Raw genomic sequence first — 17,716 nt, forward strand, 5'->3', positions numbered from 1 at the left:
CCGTGCCTGGGGGTGCTGGGCCATTGCCTGCCCCTGGGAAGGGTCCTGTGTGTATGTGGGGGCAACCCAGGGGAATTGCAGGAAGCTCTGTGGAATTGCTGAGGATGGAAAAATCCCCGGGATCTGCCCTTTCTCTGGGAAGACATCTGAGCTGGGAGGTGTTTTTCTTTCCATCCAGTCAGCACGGCCGCTTGGAAATTTCCTGCGCCGGCTCTGGCTGTGATGTTTTCATAACACAACGAACAGTCTGGTGAAGCCCTGGAAAACTATTTGCCAATTAGTGACTTACATCTTTCCTGCAATTCTACCTCATTAGCCCTTATTAAAAATAAATAAATAAAATAATAATTAAAAAGAGCCAGGCCCCTGGAGCACCTTGCAGAGTCCTCTCAGTTTCTTGTTGATGTTTCCCCATTGCTCTCCTCTTGCCTGGGGGTGCCAATGCAGTGAGCACTGGCCCACAGAGCTCATGGCTCATCCACTGGGTACCACGTGGCTGCTGCTGTTGCAGGTGATGTTTCTAAGGGGTTGCATCCCTCCAGTGCTGTGGGCAGGACAGCAAGGAGCACCCTGAGATGCTGCAACATGGGGTGAGCTCCATGCTGGGTGTAATGACAGATGCCTGAGTGAGGCCTCAGGGTCCATCTGGGTGCTCCCAGCTCCCCTGCACCATGATCAGGGGCTTTTCTGCCCAGCTGAGTGCTCCCTGCCTGCTGGTAGAGGGGCTTCTGGTGTGGGTGATGGAGGGAAAGCTGACTTAGCAGCTGAAAAGGCTTTCTCGGGCCTGTGAAAAATGCTGATGCAGCAGTTTTTTTAAAAAATGGTTGACTCAGGAGGTCAGAAAAATGTTGCTCATTAGTCTGCAAAAAGGTCGGCTCATGGGGCTGCAAAAACACCAAGCCATGCTCAGCCACAGCCACTGCCCCTGCCCTAAATTTCAGAGGATGCTAGGGTGGCATCCCATCCAACTGCCAATTTAAGGGGCAAAACATCCTCCCAAGTTTGCCCTCCTGCCATCAACCATGTTTGTAATGAAAGAAGATCAGCAACACCACCCCCAAATTCACTGATTTTTCAGTGGTTCCACTGCCTCCTGAAGGAATTAGGAAAGCAAACAGTGATTTCCCAAACTCCTGCAAAATCTAGGTGCGTGGATTCAGCTGAGCCATGTCTTTCTTAATTCTGCTCAAGTGGTGCATCCCCTCCTCTCCCCCAGCACCAACAGTGGCGTCACCAAACGTGTTTTTCCCTGCTGGCAGAGGAAGCAGTGAGCCATGCAAGAACACTGCTGATGGCTCCTGCTCCCTCGGAAGATGCTGTGAAAGGAACACAGGGAAGGCTCCATTAAGGAACGCGTGTGCTACGTGTATTCCTCCCTCCTCCCAGCCCCAGGAGGGGCTTTCTCTCCAGCACAAGAGGAAATCAGACCTCTGAAAGTCTTTTTGAAAAGCTTCTGTTAAGGATGATGCCCATGGCCTCGGCTGGGGGACAGACACATCTACACCACGGCAGCCCCACCACACTGCAGTTCAGAATTTATTAGAAACAGCTGTCAGTACATCCTTCTAAAACATTACATGTCAATGTGCTTTATTGCAATTTTTTTTATTGCATTTTTTTTTGATCTAGAGCAAGTAGGCCGAGGATGCTTAGTGTCTGGGATTTAAAAGCCCAACCATCTAGTAAAAGAAAGTACAGCAAAATTGTAACACACCCGGTGACAAGTACAGTGTTGCATTACTGAGCTAGAAACTACAGGATGACTTGTCAGAAAACACTAACATACACTTGGTTTCCTTATGAAGCAGTTTGTTTCTTTTCTTTAAAAGTTAAACTACATTAATTCCTTTTTTATTTCTTTTCTTCCCCCCACCCCCCTCCCCGACTACACCATAAACGACAGAAGAACAGATTTTACACAAATAACAAACAAGAGTACCAAAGTTACATGCTGGAATTCATCTGGAAAACAAAATAATTCAATAGCTTCTGGAGAAGCAGGTTCTTAACAGATGCAGTTTCCTTTAAAGAAAATAGAAGTCAAAGAAAAGCAGAAACATTGATGCAAAGGTTGTACAAAGGAGTGTGCTGTTATTTCAGCCCTCGACACAAGATCAAACACCCACTCATGCTTTACATTGAACCACACCTTGTACAAAGAGTCCACTCACAAAGGGACACGCACCAACACCACCCATTGCACATCAGCTCTGGACAGGGGGCACTGAGGGGCCACTGCAACGTGCAAACAATCACTGTGTCTCACAGGAGAGCAAGAGGGGTTTCTTTTGCTAAGCCTTTGCTTGGGACATGGTTGAATGCTTTGTCCCAGAGGAAGTAACACCCCAAATCAACTCTGTTTACAAATACAGTAGCAACCCCCACCCCCCCCCGAGGAAATCCAGAGTTCAGCATTTCAGAAGCACATATGCAAGATGAACACAATAAACTCCTTTTCGTTTGACAGAAAAACCAACCCACTTCTGCCTAAACACATGGCAGAATGTGCTAACAGTGAGTTTTGTTTTATTTTTAAGGGGCAGTGCCACTTAGAGCTAATGCATATAAACGTGTACGTGAATATATTTTACATATATCTATATACATACAGTACATATACACACACACGCACGCGCACACACACACACGGATGATGCAGACCATTACAATCCCATGGTGCAATAAACAGCCAGATATACAAAATTAACAGGTTTTCATCAAACAGATCTTTGCTGGATGTAGAAGTCACTCACAAAAACAAAACAGATCTAAACCCTGACCCAGCTGACTGAATGTGAACCCCCCCCTTGCAGCCAACTGAGATCTGGGGGCAGCTCGGGGCCAGCCCCAGCATCCTACAAGCCCCTGCTGGGGGGTGACAGTCACCCTCAGAGACCTTTTCTTCTGTCTTTGGATGCAGTAACTTTCTCCAAATGATCCCGAGCCTCTTGCTACAAGCACTTGGGAAGTGCATGTGAACAGCGTTGCTGATACAGGGGGAAAGGTCCCTCCCCTCATTTGCCAATGCTGATCTCACAGAAGCAATCCCAAGGGAAGGTGGTGGAGGGGAGCATCAAATTAAAGCTGCTTTCTCTAATACAGGTTGATCAATGAAGTGGGTTTTTTTCTATCAAAAAGGGCCCATCTCACATTTTCTTTCCTTGCCTCTGAAGCTCATATTACATTATTTAACGGCAAACTTTAGAACAAATGGTGAGTCTAGTCATAAAATACGGTGAGCCTATGCCAATAGCAATTTAAAAAATGCAAATTCTGCATTCATTGTATGGAGCCAGTCCCAGAGAGGAGCACTTCAAGCACTGTCATCATCTAAACAGTTAAGAAGCTAAAGCTCCCAATCTGCCCCTTTGAACAAACAGGAAGGAACTGAAAAGATTTCAAGAGAGATTTTTTGTTGTTGTTGTTGTTTTTTTTATCCCCCTTGCCATTCGGTGGAAAGTATTTCTGCCCACAGAATGCAAGATTCACAAAAATGTTGGCCAAACTTCATGTAACCCCGTCCAAAGCTGCTGCTCATGCAGGGCTGAGCTGGCCCAGCCTCCAGAACAGGCCGGCGCTTCTTTGGGCTGGTCCTTCCCTTCTCCCTGCTGCTCGTGTGCCAAGGGAAACAAGGGGATCAGCAGTGAAAGTTCCCTTCCCATCCAGAAAGGGCAGCAGCTCCTCAAGGACTTCTATCAATTCCCTAACCCTCTCCTGCACATGCATTTACGGAGACTACAACTGGTTATTCCAAAGGGAAGGGTCTGCTCTGGCATCTCCTCTTATTTCGTGGTTCTAGACAGAGGTTTCTGCTTCATGGTCTGTCTCCTGCTTCATCAAACTACAACCAGAGGGATGCTTTAGGGTGCTGATCCTTCCTCTCCACTAAAAATACTTGCTTTGAATGCTGAATTTGAGCAAGCCTTACCCCCACAGCATCTCTGATCTTCGGGAATGTTATTTTTATTATATATTGCTAAAGTAGAGGTTGCAGATCAACTATAAGGAAACTACACATAAGGAAACTTGATTTTAATCATGGTCTAAACAAAACAACCCCCAACCCATCATAGTGCTTTGTAAAACTGCATGTTGAACCTGTCTGTCTCTTACCCCTCCTGATCCACAAACAGTACCTGTTTATGTCTGCACAATGCAGCAAGCATACAAGACTCACTAACATTTCAGATTTTTATTCCCTGTTAGTGTAACAAAAAATAAAAAATAAACAGACATTCAAAAACAGAAGCGAGATTGTTCAAGTACCAAATAAGGGGCTTTTCCAAACTTAAAGTGTGACACTCCTCTAGCAATTCTGCTGTTTTAAACAGCCACAGCGCTCAGTTACAGACATGGTGCCACCTAAGCCTACAGAGAGCCCAGGATTTGGGGCAGCCAAGACCCTTGTCCTTCTCCTGTCCTCCCCAAAACAGCACAAAGTGTCAACATTCATTTCCACAGTCCCATTACAGTTGCCTGGCTTTGCAAGGGAGAAACTTTGATTTTTGCCCTGCTGTGACTAGAATTCAGCTGTGATTAAATCCAAGTTTTTTTCTTGGGAATGGCTTTTGGTGGTGGAAGCCTTGCTAACACCAGTGTTGGCGAGAAAAGAATCAGGCCCATCACATTAAATGGAAAACTTCTTGAACATCTGCCACCTCAAGAGAGATGAGCGTGGAAAGAGCATTTTATTTTTTGGCATAAAACAAAGGGCTGTACTGGATATAACTCTAGACTGCAACCAACAATGGTGCAAAGCAGCAGCTCACTTTACTGCTGTTGAGAATGAAATAAAAACCCAAAGACAAGCCCCAGTACTAGAGCACTCCAGTATCAGAAAGTGGCAATTGCACATTACTGCTTCAAACACTAGTGAAGCATCTGTTGCGAAATCCCTCTGTTTCTAGGTTGGTTTTTCCTATGCTCAGATTACTGTAATCACCAAATAAACTAGTGGGAAAAGATTTATAACTTACTAACTTCAAAAACATGGCACTCGTGGCTGAGACAATGGGGCCAATGGCAACTGTGGAAGCAGACCTGATTTCCATCCACACCAATACAAAATACCAAATCACCCCTAATTCCCTGCAAATATACTTCAAAACAGATTAGAAGAAACTGTGCATATTCGAGTTTCAACATCCCCTCCCCCATTTAACACTGTGCAAAAGTTATTTATTTAACTCTACATATATATTTAATACAATATGGGTCAGTGAGATCAATGCTCCTCAAACTGCAGCCTGGTAACCAGATGGCTGCTGAGACAGTGAGGCTACTTCCCCTTTCCCTCCTGATGTTCTGACTCTTAGACTTAAAACCTTCTCACATCTTACAATTTTAAAAGAACTTTACTTTCTTTGTTTTGCCTCTGTGTTCACATTTCCTGCATTTGTTTCAGGCTTAACAGCTGCTTTTTATCCTGGGGTGTAATCCTGCACCTCACAGGTCCATGTCTGATTTCTCAGTCATGCAAGTGTAGAACAGCTCCTGGAAGCTGGGGATTTTCTCACAGGTCTAATGCTACTGAGCAAACAGGATTAGGCCAAGTGCAATTGGAGGGTGCAGGACCAACCCCTTGCCCCATAGATCACACCAGCTACGTGTGTCAGTTGATTTTATACCAATTTTCATTTGCTCTGTGAGTGCAAAAGATTTGCAAAAAGAATCTGTGCAATAGCACGTGTGAGTCAAGGGGGAACCATGGCAGTACCTGGAACTTCAGGTGCCTGAACCAAACACAGAGGGAGAAAATGGCAAAATAGCCTCAAGAGACTGCCCAGAATAATGGAGCAGTACAAGGAATGCAGGCTTCATCTGCCCATAGCTCTGCTCTGAAAGTTTGGGCAAAACAGAACTTCAAAGAACACTTCAGGATGGCTTATTGGTTCTGGGTCCATCATTCACAGCAAATACATCACCTGTGATCAGCAAAAAGAGCTCGGGGAGCAAAGGGCCAAGAGTCCCAACTCACTCACACCACGATAAAGCCAAGCCACCTTCACAGCTGCTAATGGAATTACACTGTATTTACCTTGGCAGAGCCAGGGCTGGAGCCTGGACCAAGACCTCACAAGATCAATCAGACTCCACTACAGGGAGACTTCAGACAGCCCTGCTTTGCTATCCTGCTGCTGTCAGGACTGTGAGGGTGTGCCAGGATTTATGAGCCTGGAAGTAGATCTGTGCCTGTTTAAAACAAAACTGAGCCCTACCTGAAATTGGGGCAGATGTGAAACACTTTGGCCAGGTTACCTGCAGGGATCAGAAATATGGGCCTCATCAGCCTCAAATGTTAACACTGTCAGTAAGAGAGTGCAGAGAGATCACAAGGGCAGGGGGAAAATCAGACACTCCTCTCACACAGGTTTTTCTACAGACATGAGGCACCTGGCTGTCATTTGTGTCTTTCAACTGATTTCCTTCATTGAGCATTTGGTCTCAGCCCAGCATCAAGGGAATGCTAGATGCCTGAGAGGTGTGAGAATGGCAGCTGTACAGCTACCAGATTAGAACTGCAAATTAGCCAAGAAAAAATTCCATGTCCACAGACCACTGAGGAAACAATTCAAAATTTCCACTAACAGCAAAGGCCATGTCTCATTTTTTCCTTTTTTCCTGGGGAAGTAGAAGGGACACACAAATAGATGTGGTTCATTTTGACATAGCAGCTTATGTGAATTTTATTCTTCTCTCACACAGTTTTGAGTTTTGGTTAAGCTTTGTAGGGTATCATTTAAATGAGAAAAGTGGCATCTACAGAGTTCCTTGCCTGAAGATTGCACTCTAGCCAATTAGGAAGTGTCTGGGATGCGTCAGGGTCATTAGTGCAAAATAAAAAATGTCATGGCATGCCAGGCAACCAGACTACCCTTCCTGCAATGGCTGTCAGTGCTCCAGCCTTGTCACTTCCCTACTTGTGAATTCAAGACATTCAGTGAAATAATACTTCTAGTGTAAACAATATACATCAACAAGCCTTGGCACTACTGCCCAGGCATTACAGAAAAAAGCCATTTGAACAGGAAATCAGCCCCAGGGTCAGAAACGGGTCTCTAGCATTCTCAGACCTGCATGACTGTCTGCTTCCTGTCCTGCACAATGGGTGCATTGCAAGGGAAACGCTTCCAGTAATGGGAACAAAAGTAACTTTCAAGGTTGCACACTGAACAATTACTTTGCCAGTTGTGCTTTGATGCCAAGTGGTTCAGTTTGCCAAACTTAGCTCTTTTTCATTTTAGAAGCTTAAGGAATGGAAATAAGCTGCTTTGTACACTTTCCAGGGATGCTGTAGTTGATGAAGCGCCCAGGACTACCCACTCCAGTATCTGACAGCAGCCCTTGCCAAAGGATGGTACCAGACACCCAGTAACTGAGGAGTATGGCTCTCGTCCCCTCCTGTGTTCTACATCACGTCTAAAATAACTACAAGGGAGTTTAGATTATACCAGAGTAAAATCTTGCTTGGCTGCAGTGGTGTGAGAGTCCAGAGCCCAGCTCACAAAGAACAAATCAGAGGAGATCTAAGATTAGCATGCTCACATCTTACAACTGGAAGTAACTATACCCCACCAAAGAACTGGGTACAATAAGCCATCCAGGAGCATTTGATTACACCAACCTCTTCTGTACCAAAATCAAGTGTTACAAGAGTCTGTCACTGTTCAGCAAGAGACCTGCAGCAGGTCAGTGCAAGCTTCATTCTGGTTTACATTCTGAAGCACAGTATCATTAAAACTCTGAAAACAGAATCCCAAGCCGAGGAACAGGAGGGAGAGGGAGTGAAGAAAGAGGAGAGTGAGCAATTACATCAGATCAGACAAATCTGGTGTTTTGAAGCCACACAATGTTTAGCTTTTCCTTTTATTTGTTTCAAGTTTTGGTGCAGAAAGTTATGTGCGGATGCTAATGCAACCTCCCCTGTAAGTGCTCAATCTAGCAACGAACAAAGTTTTGGCATGTTCAGTTTGGTTTTGTTTCCTTTAAGCGAAGACCTGTAGTGCCACTGAAACCAAAACTTTGTTACTGTTGGCAAAAAAATAAAGCAACTTTCCTTTTACAAGCATTTTTCCATTTAAATAAAAACCTGAAGCTTTCCCATAATTCCTTTGGTCTTCTCTCACCAAATTCCATGCTACCTCAAGACAAGCCCTCTTTTGGAAGTCCGGCTGAATCGCAGTGAAGCTGCTAAAATTAGCAGAGAAGAATTGCTGTGGCAGAGTTTCCCCCTAGTTTGTTGGGAGTTTAAGACTGAAAGACATTACCAGTGCCTCGGGCAGAGGCTTCAAATTGTGTCTAGTAGAACAAGAGAAAACAAAATCCAATCAGAAGTTCCGCTGAAGGTGCCTGGCAAAAAATCATCTCCATAAAATGATGCTCTGCTTCCAGTATTTTCATATGCGTTGCGTTGAGTTTATTCCCCTCATAAGGAAACAAAAGTATTGGTGTAAAAGCACAGCTGAGCTTTTAAGGTAGCACCAGGACACCTACACCCAAGTTGTCGTCTTGTTGCTGCTAGGCCTCTTTTTGATTCACATTCACAGAATCACTTCTTGTGCAAAACAAGCAGTCTAAGGAGAAAGAATGCCCTCCGAGTTCTAATAAAAATTGTAGAAAAGAATCCAAGATAAGCCAATGCTTTCCTCCTCCCCAAAATTTACCTGCAGAGAGAGGGGGGCATCTGTGCGTAGACAGGATAGGCAAGCCTGACATTTAGGGAATCATTGTGTTGGACAAGGGATGTCTGCTGGTAATGAAGAACCAAATCCTTAAGTGTGCTGTACAGGTTGTACGGTTCTGCAAACCCATAACCTCTTGGAGTGCTGTAGATCACACAGTGTTTCACCTCTCCATCAGCTCTGCAAGGAAAGGAAAGAGGAGAGTTTAACATAAAAGGACAAACTCAAAGTGACAGTCTATTAACAATTAACTAATGCAGCAACTCTGCCAGTCACTGGATTACATAATGGAGGACCCAGTAGATGCAAGTGGAGGAGATTAATATAGTCTGTGAAGAAACATTGCTTCAGGGCATGTGATTAAACACTCTTGCATAATAATCCACATAAGAGGGCTCTTCCATCCCAGCAGTACGATTCTCTACTGCATTGTTCTCCAAATGGTCCTTGGGAAAAAAATCAAGAGCTGAACCAAGAAGATAAGCACCCAAAGTTAGCGACTACTTGGTGCTCAACTCACATAGAAACCTTTCCACTAAGCAAAGAAACCAAAACCCACCAATTATCAGGACCTACAAAGTATTCCATGAAACACTAACACTAAGTGCTAACGTTCCATGTGCATTTTTTACTGTTAAGCATGGGATGGGTTCAAGCTGATTCATTATCTGAAGCCACAGCCACCGAGGCTCTAACTTGGCAAAGCAGCTACTGGAGCACAGCAATTCCAAAGCTGCTAGAAAAACTTATCTGCCAGAAAGATCAGGTATTATGTAATCCCTGTACTGGAACCTGTTACAATCCCAGTCACATGTAGGAACAGGTTACTTTGTGCCACCCCTTGGTGAGCCTGTAGCATGATCCTAACCAAACAAAAGCATCTGATGAACCCAACACTTGAGTGACTGCAATGAACGGAACACTGAACACAGCAGATACTACAGTCTTCAGTTACCTTGAGGTGCTAAACCTTCATATATTCATTTCTCAGACTCGTGCTCAGAAGCAATTAACCTCATGTGAAATAAATCAGTGAAAGCCATTTTGGACTCCAGGACAAGCTTGAAGGATTTTTAGATAATGGAGTTGGAGTATTTCTGACCTTCATTACACCAGCATAGAATGAAGTGAAATACAAAAAATCAATGCAATGCTGTAAGAATGTCATCAAAACTACTGCTCACGAATAGTTCTCCAAAGCATCACCATTACCTTACATATACAAGAAAAAGATCGAGTTGGGCATGTCTGAAAATGAGAATGGAGGATGCCACACCTTTACACCCCTGCTTTATTTCTTCCCATGTGCTCCTTAGCAGGGATGAATATGGGAGAATTAGGCCCTAACTTAGGCCCTTACTACAGAGCTTCAAGTTGGGATACTTCAGAATTTTGTACTAACTATTGTGGGAACTGCAGAGCCTGCAGGACTACAGTTATTTCACATTCAAAGCACATTTTTGTTACAAAGCTTTTACCATGCCGGTCTTCCTGCAAACACGCAACACATTCCAAAGCTAGGCCTGGCTTTTGTTCTCCAAAATAAAGAGCTTTGGTAGAGATCTATGAATTGAGTAGTTAGAACAAAAAGGAAAACAGACTTACACCACAGAACAAGCATAACATCCTTTCTTGCTACTCTCGCGAATTAAAAATGCTCCGTCAGGCTTCCCACAGAGCAAGTCTTCCGCTTGGATACGGTTGAGATCCCCAACAAACCAAGTTTTCTCATCATGATGTGGCAGGTTTTCATCTTCTTCATTCACAAAGTATGTGCTGAGAGGATAAATTTGTTAACCAGTGATCAGTAAAGGAGTTAATGAGCAGAGCTATTTTCACAGAAATCACACAAAGAAATACCAGAATTGCCCAGGTTGGGAGGTTGGGCTCCTAACAAACATATATTAAAGGCTCCCACCTAGATCTCAGTTTTAACCCTACATGTTTCAGCAGAGTTGCTGCGTCACATTACTCCAGTCCTTTATTGAGAAACTGGTGGTTTTTGCTACCAACCCCACAAGAGAAAACACTTATTAATGGAACACTTCTCAATAAAATCATATGTATAGTGACACTTACTCATCAATATTTTCATTTTTGATCCCCAGCCAGTCATTTATTCGCTTCTGTCTCACCCCCTTGTGATTGAGCCATCTGCCAGAAGAAGAGAACATTAATACATTACTTCAGAGCATGTGTATGGGTTTTCTTAGTGAGCAAGCTGAAGCTCAGACACAAGAGAAACAGTCTGTGTCCAGCCCAGGGACATTAGAAGCTGGATAACAGTGGGGGTGAAATCAGCTGTGGGTATAAGCAACATCTGAGACACGTAACAAAAAAAAAAAAAAAAAAGTACTACCATCTGTTGTATTAGCAACTAGAGGTTCTGCTTATAACTAGTTTTTCTTAAATTCTTTATTTATAGGAGTTGCAGAATGAGCACCTAATTGTGGCTGGCTCTTTAAATAATGAAATCATGAAGAAGCCAACCAGCTCTCAGACATCCCCTGCCAGACTAGCACCTGAACACCAACAGAATTTTGGTTATGAAAATTAAACTCTCATTATCCTGATGGAAACAGCCATTAATCACATTCATCAGAGACACTATTCTGAGGTATGGGTCAGGCCTACTTACACAAGATACTGATCTCTGATTTTGCGGAGCTGAATTAGGTCAGGCTTGATACTGTTCATTTTCTTATCAGTCTCCCTGTTGTCCAGAGCTTGTTTCTTCAAGTCTTGTTCCAGGCGCATTTTACTGTCATGGATCTCACCTAGGCGTGATTTTAATTTTTCATAATTCATCATTATCCTAGAAATGAGTATGAGAGAAGAGGTCAAACCAGTCCAGAAGGACTGAACCTACTGGTAGCACTTACAGAAGAGTATCACAGAACTGCCGTAATAGCAACTCCTCCCCCTGACCACCTCATCCTTACATGAAAATTACTGTACAAGCAACAGGAAAGACCTCTTGCCAGAGGGCCTGCAACCTTCAGTTTACCTTAATATATTTCCTTCCGGCAGAGATGCAGGAAGAAATTCTCTGTACGAAGATAAGCTAGAACAGATTCCTCCTACACTATCAGATTCAGTTTTTGTTGTATCAATCACGTGAGCCCACCACAGGTATCAGCAATAGCAAGATTTCAAATGCAAACTTAAAATACTATCAAGAGCTACCAGGAAGTAATGCTGCCTGTCTCTTCATTCAAGATTTAGTTTGCAGGTTTGGTGTGACTCAGGAAAATTACATCTTTTGCTTGTTACTTGTCTTTACTCACAATGAAGCACCTCAAGTGCATAGTGAAATTGTTACATGTAACTGTTTCTGGTCCAAAAACCTCCTTAAGGTTTATAAAGCACTATGTCAAGTGAGGCATTACACCTGGCCTTTCTTCAAAGGCCCAGATCCAGCTTTTTCTGCTAATACCCTCTTGGAAGGGCAGTTTCAAACAATGTACTCACTGAATTTATTAGATGACAGCTACGAAACATTGATCTTCTCTGAAAGCAACTAAAACTAACGATGGACAATGAGATTTACCAGATTTACTGTAATTTCACAGTTTCCAAGTACAGAGTTCTCTGAATTTTATTCTGAGCAAATCCAAATAGAAATGGGATAAGCAAATTAAATCATTATTTCCTGGTCCTCATCACAGTATCTTGATTTACTGAAGTTAGGAGAGGATAATCCAGAGATTTCCCAGCTCTGCATTTCCTTGAGAGAAGAGAGCTTTACTGAAGGCTGAGGTACCTTGAGGGAAGGTCTCAGAAAACACTGAGCTTACAAAGTGGTTTGTTTGATGCTGTAATGGCAGTGTCAGTGTGGACACCAGTTTTTCCAGGTAAGCAAACACAACCCGTGAGCTCACCGTTCAATTTCTTTGTCGTTCCCCTCCCTGCGGAATCGCTCGATGTATTCTTTGCTGTATCGCTCTTGTGAGTGGCACTGTTCCTCAAATATCTTAATTGTTTCATTAAATGCTTCGATTGCAGTTCTCTTCATCTGAATTTCCTATGTAAGGAAAGAGTTCTTCATCATTTGTTCATAACACAGATGACAATGCAAGACTCGATTATGTTCCTTTAACTGACTGAGATGATGATCTTTCTTCCTCCCACTAAATTAAAATAGGATTAATCAGCTTTAAATTCAGTCAAATGTCTGAGTAGGGTCAGGAAGGAACCAGGCAGACTTACTCCCTTTAAGTCTACCCTCCTCCCCTACATGATGCTCTCTATTAGGCTGAAAACCCCTCAAACATTTTAGTCATATTTTCCATCTTAGTTTGCAGGAAGACTGCCAGCAAGCTTCCTCCCCATATATGAACTATCTTATTTTACAAGAAGCAGTCCAAATACCATATTCACACTTCCTTAATGCATAATATTTAGTAACTGACTTGCACATGATTTCACAAAAAACCTGGCCAAACCCTTCTACAACTCTCATTGCAGCATGTGGCAGCTGGAAATACTCAGCAGCCAAGGAAGAAGCCTGCAGTGTAAAACTTGTAAGTGTTGGCCTTTTCCACAGCTTTACCTTGTACTAAAAAGTGCAGCTCCTCTTTTCTCCTTGCCCCAAACCATACCTCTAGGAGTATCAGAAACAAGCAATATTCACTGTTTCCATCAAATACGAAGCTTCCTTGCTCTATTCCACAATTTACTAAAATTTTTCCTTATATTGCCTTTATTAGCCTTAACAGGTTAAAATAATTTTCTTTGCTTTTTAAACAACAATAAACACACTCTACAAAGAGCCAAAGCAGCACCAACCTGGGATGTTCTGGTATATTCTTCATACAATTTGTCATACTCTTTGCTCTTTTCCTGATACTGAGCATGGTATTCTTGAAGCTTTTTACCTACTGCATCTATATTATCTTCTTTCACCAACTGATCCTGCACATACAAAGAGCTATTAAGTATTCAAGCAAAGCAGCTTTTCCTTAAGAGTATTCATTTGTCCACTTATGCACATTTGCATTTTACAGATATTAGCATCATGATTTATAATCCAGTTTCTAGAGAGCACTGCATCTAAATCTGCCTTCCTTTGTGCAACATATTTCACAGTTTACAGACACAAGGAACTGGAACTATATGACACCAAGAGCCATGCCAAAATATTAAACTTCCAAAAAACACACCACACCTTACTTTCAGGATTGGTATCCCTGGTTCAAGAAAGAAGGAAGCAAATTGCTTAGAATCTTCAGTAAAAGATCAGTTGTGGGTGTTGTTGGTTTTTTATCCTTTTCTAAAAAGCTCTGCAGCTCTTTTTCCTTAATGCAAAAATGTGTTGGGCTACTGAATAGAAGTTTAACAAATATTCTTGAAAAATTCAGATGGCTATGCACAGAGTGAGCAGCTGCACAGCTCATATGGGTAGCACTGGCTAGAACAGCTCCCAGTGGGTTCACAAGGGTCCAAGGAGAAATTAAAAAGTTTCTCAGAGGTTCAACTCTGCTGCCTGTCAGGGTTTCAATTCTCTGTTGGGCACAGATGAAGACTGGAAACCTGATAAAATGTAGCTGCTTAGATGGTTAGACAATTTGGAAAATGCAAGTGAGGCCAAATATGAAAATTCACCTTTAAAACAAACAAACGACCAACAACAAAAAAAAAAACAAAAAAACACACAAAAAACCACAAGCTATTCATAGAGAACCCCCAAAATTATATACACATCTGCAATTTTTTTTCTTGTCTGCACTAAAAGCCAATGGGGTGTGATGAAGATCTTACCTGCTGGTACCGGGACACGGGATACATCAACTTCACATCGAGCTTTGGGTTGTACTGAGCCAGGGACTCATTACGGTAGTGGTTAATGAGTTCCACAACGGAATTAAATGTCAGTGGATCAGAAAAGCCGTACTTTCCATCCCGATGATAGATCTTTATCAGCTTGTTGTTGCCACCCTTCCTGTAAAGTACAGTCATTCAGAGGTTTTACTGTGTCCCTCCCATCCCTCATCAGCACTAAGGCTGATGCCACTGAAATTCCTGGGCAAGTGACACCTCACTGCACACCTTCACAGTGATTCTTTACACAGCAGCAGTATTAAGTAGTTTTAGAGTCAATACACACAGAATTATCATCAGATTATTTGAACAGGAGCAAAGCCCAAAGTAAATCTTTTCCTATGTGTTCATTCTGGAGCCAGCTTATGGTATTTAAGTCCTAGCTTTGCCAGAAGTTTTGCAAAGGAAAAGGAGGATACTGAAGGCTGAATAAAGGAGCCATAAGAAAACCCAAACTCAATTTCCTGCAATTCAGGATCACTAATAGTATACAACTGAGTACAGATTTATACAATTATTAATTAATCTTTTTGAGTTATGGGTGCTAAGACGGGATACATGAACATACAAAATCATTTGAGGATTACAAAATGGTTGTAAATTTAGTTATCCAGATTTATACATTCTAGTGTTTTCCCCAATATAGTGCTTATTTCTTCCCTCTTTTCCCAACACACTGTTTAGACGCTGTCCTGTCTTTCTCCTGCACTTGCAATTTTGCCTCCTAAAGAAAGCTGCATTCAGTAAAATAACCAAATCATGCCAAACCTTAGCACATGGGCTGTGAACTTGGAGGCAGATATTATAGCAGAATTTTAACTACACCCTTGGGATCAAAGGCCACCACTAAGGCAATGGAATTTCACAGCAGGATCAAGTACCTGCTGTATCACAGTAACTCCCAAGGTGTGTGCTACTAAGGCTGCAGCTTCTTTGCCTTCTTTACCTGCTTGTCCCTAACAATCAGCCTTGGGAGCCCATCAGAGGCAAGTGGCTGGGCAGGCTGGGCAAGGCACCAGAGCCAGTCACATGAGGTTTCTGCCTAACTGCAGCAGACAGGGCTGGGGCAGCTCTGGAAACCTGCCACTTACAGATGATTTTAATGAAGAAAAGAACATGGCTCCAAGTCAGTACTTCCTAAACTTTAGATCAGAAAGCACAAGATACTCTTTACCAAGACATTGTGTTCAGCTCTACAGAGCTGCACGCTGATGAAGCATTCAACACTCTCCCATTCATCAAAGGTCTGGTTTACAAACACCTTTCACTTTAGCAGTTCTGAAACTATGAAGCATTCCTGGGCAGCTCTCCTCCCTGAGTCCCACCTCAGCTACACAGAGATCCTGAGGGTAGTATTTAGTGAGGGACAAGACTCAATGCACAGAGCAGAACTGACTGTCAGACCTGCCTCTTTATTTGCTTGTTCTGTGATGTGCAGAAGTGGGAACATCTCACAGCTTGAGCCACGTGAGCTTTAAACAGCCAGGGCTGTCACTGGTACGGTAACAGCTCCTCAGGGTTTTGCTGAGGGGACCACAAGTGCTCAGTGCTCACCGCAGTGTCAGAGTGTAGTCTCCCTGCATCTTGGTCGACGCGTCGCGCACCAGGAATGTTCCATCTGGCATGTCTCGTAATTTGTCATTGACTTCTTCCCTGGAAAATGGAAAGGGAGGCAAAATTAGAAGTGCGAAGGATACGATCATCTTTGCCACAGGTAAAACATAGGACCCAGAAGCACCAATGTCTGCAGAGTTCAATCTTCTGTCATGCTCAGGACCTCCAGTTTTTTTAGGCTACCTAAAGCAAGTTTCAGCTTGTGTAGCTGTACTGAAGAAAAGTAGCTGCAGTCAACTGCCACTTAGGAAGGAGTCTCTGTTTAAACAACAGTAGCAGCTGTGACTCAGATCACAACCTTTCCCTTTAATCTGCTCAGGTTTTAAAGTCCACACTAGAACAGGTGCCCTTTGAGAAGCCAGTCCTGACCTCTTAAGACATGGTCTCTAGAATCACAGCTCAAAGGTGCCTAGAGTTTAGCACAGTTTTAGTCTCAAGAGGCTCATTACTGGCTTAACTCTGATCTTATTTACAACACTTTTAAACCACTACAACCTTGCTAGCTTCAGTGCAACTTTTCCCTATTTTCAACTGAGGCAGAAGGATATTCAGTCCAAAACTTTAAGCTAAACCAAGAAATCTTTTAGTGAAAGTGAGTACCTGTCAGCATTAAGAAAATTATTTCAGGTGAAGAGATATGCATCTTGCTTGCAAGCATTTCACCCAGATTATGTATCTCACTTTATAACAACTCCCTCAAAGGTTTTTCAATACAGTCATTTGGAAACTAAAGTTTCTCAGGTAGCCTGAACATTCTTTAGGTGCTGTAGGAAGCCTAGCTGAATCTAGCTGAATAGAAAAACCAACAGCAGGTTTTTTTGTTCAAATACTAAGGAACAAAAGTATTCAAAAGAGTAACAAAAGAATAGCCTTAGCTTTGATTTAGCTACCTGAAAACTATTCTGTTAGTAAAACTGACTCCTACTGAGTATCACATGCTCATGCTCATGCCCATTTACTCCTCTCAGACCATTTTACAGATTGGACCCAGTTAACTCCTTTTTGAATGGACAGATATGACATACAGGTTTGGGTCTGCAAGTTGCACTCTGGAGCTCATGGCAGAATTTTCAGCACAAGTCCTTAACTGAAGAACATTGCTCCTGCCCTGCTGGCCTGACGCAGCCTGTACCTGCTGGCTGCCAAACCAGGGTCATAAACAATTCCATTTTCACATTAGTGTGCACCAAGTTTTAATCTAATAAAGCAACTCCAATGCGATTTGCAGTGCATTAGCTCCTGCCATCATGTGCACTGGTGATTGGGAGACAAATCCATAGTCAATAAACTGATACCAATATTGAGCCAGTTTTAAAAAAAACTGTTCCTAGTGGATTTTGTGATCAGGTTTTGCCATTCTGCTTCAGCTGAAAATTAACAGAAAGCTATCTCTGCCAAGGCCCTTCAAAAGCAAGATCTAGGAGGGTTTGCTTTATAGAAAGATAAGGGTGGTACAATAAAGATATGAAAACTTTATTTCCCTTCTCAGAACGTCAGTGAGCTCATGTGGCAAACTCTTCATGCCTCTATCTGCCAAAGTGCTTCAAAGTACTATGTGCACAAGTTTGAGCAATTCCTGATCACACTCCCAGCACGCTTGC

At 42.8% G+C, this 17,716-nt stretch overlaps 1 protein-coding gene across 3 annotated transcripts in view; it reads right to left on the reverse strand.

Moving 5' to 3' along the window:
• Positions 1-1,518: 1,518 nt before the first annotated feature.
• PIK3R3 (phosphoinositide-3-kinase regulatory subunit 3) overlaps positions 1,519-17,716 on the reverse strand; it is a 32,626-nt gene continuing 16,428 nt past the window's right edge. The window contains exons 3-10 of one of the 3 annotated variants that reach the window (XM_062497857.1): positions 16,056-16,154; positions 14,442-14,622; positions 13,470-13,595; positions 12,563-12,705; positions 11,320-11,496; positions 10,761-10,835; positions 10,287-10,457; positions 1,519-8,861 (exon numbers count right to left, since the gene is read on the reverse strand). In XM_062497857.1, coding sequence (XP_062353841.1) covers positions 8,660-8,861; positions 10,287-10,457; positions 10,761-10,835; positions 11,320-11,496; positions 12,563-12,705; positions 13,470-13,595; positions 14,442-14,622; positions 16,056-16,154 — 1,174 coding nt within the window. In that variant the 3' untranslated portion in view covers positions 1,519-8,659. The remainder of the gene's footprint in view (positions 8,862-10,286; positions 10,458-10,760; positions 10,836-11,319; positions 11,497-12,562; positions 12,706-13,469; positions 13,596-14,441; positions 14,623-16,055; positions 16,155-17,716) is intronic. The other 2 variants (XM_062497859.1, XM_062497858.1) reach the window with 2 other exon arrangements.

The sequence above is a fragment of the Cinclus cinclus genome, chromosome 8, assembly GCF_963662255.1.
Source record: "Cinclus cinclus chromosome 8, bCinCin1.1, whole genome shotgun sequence".
Classification (NCBI taxonomy): domain Eukaryota; kingdom Metazoa; phylum Chordata; class Aves; order Passeriformes; family Cinclidae; genus Cinclus; species Cinclus cinclus.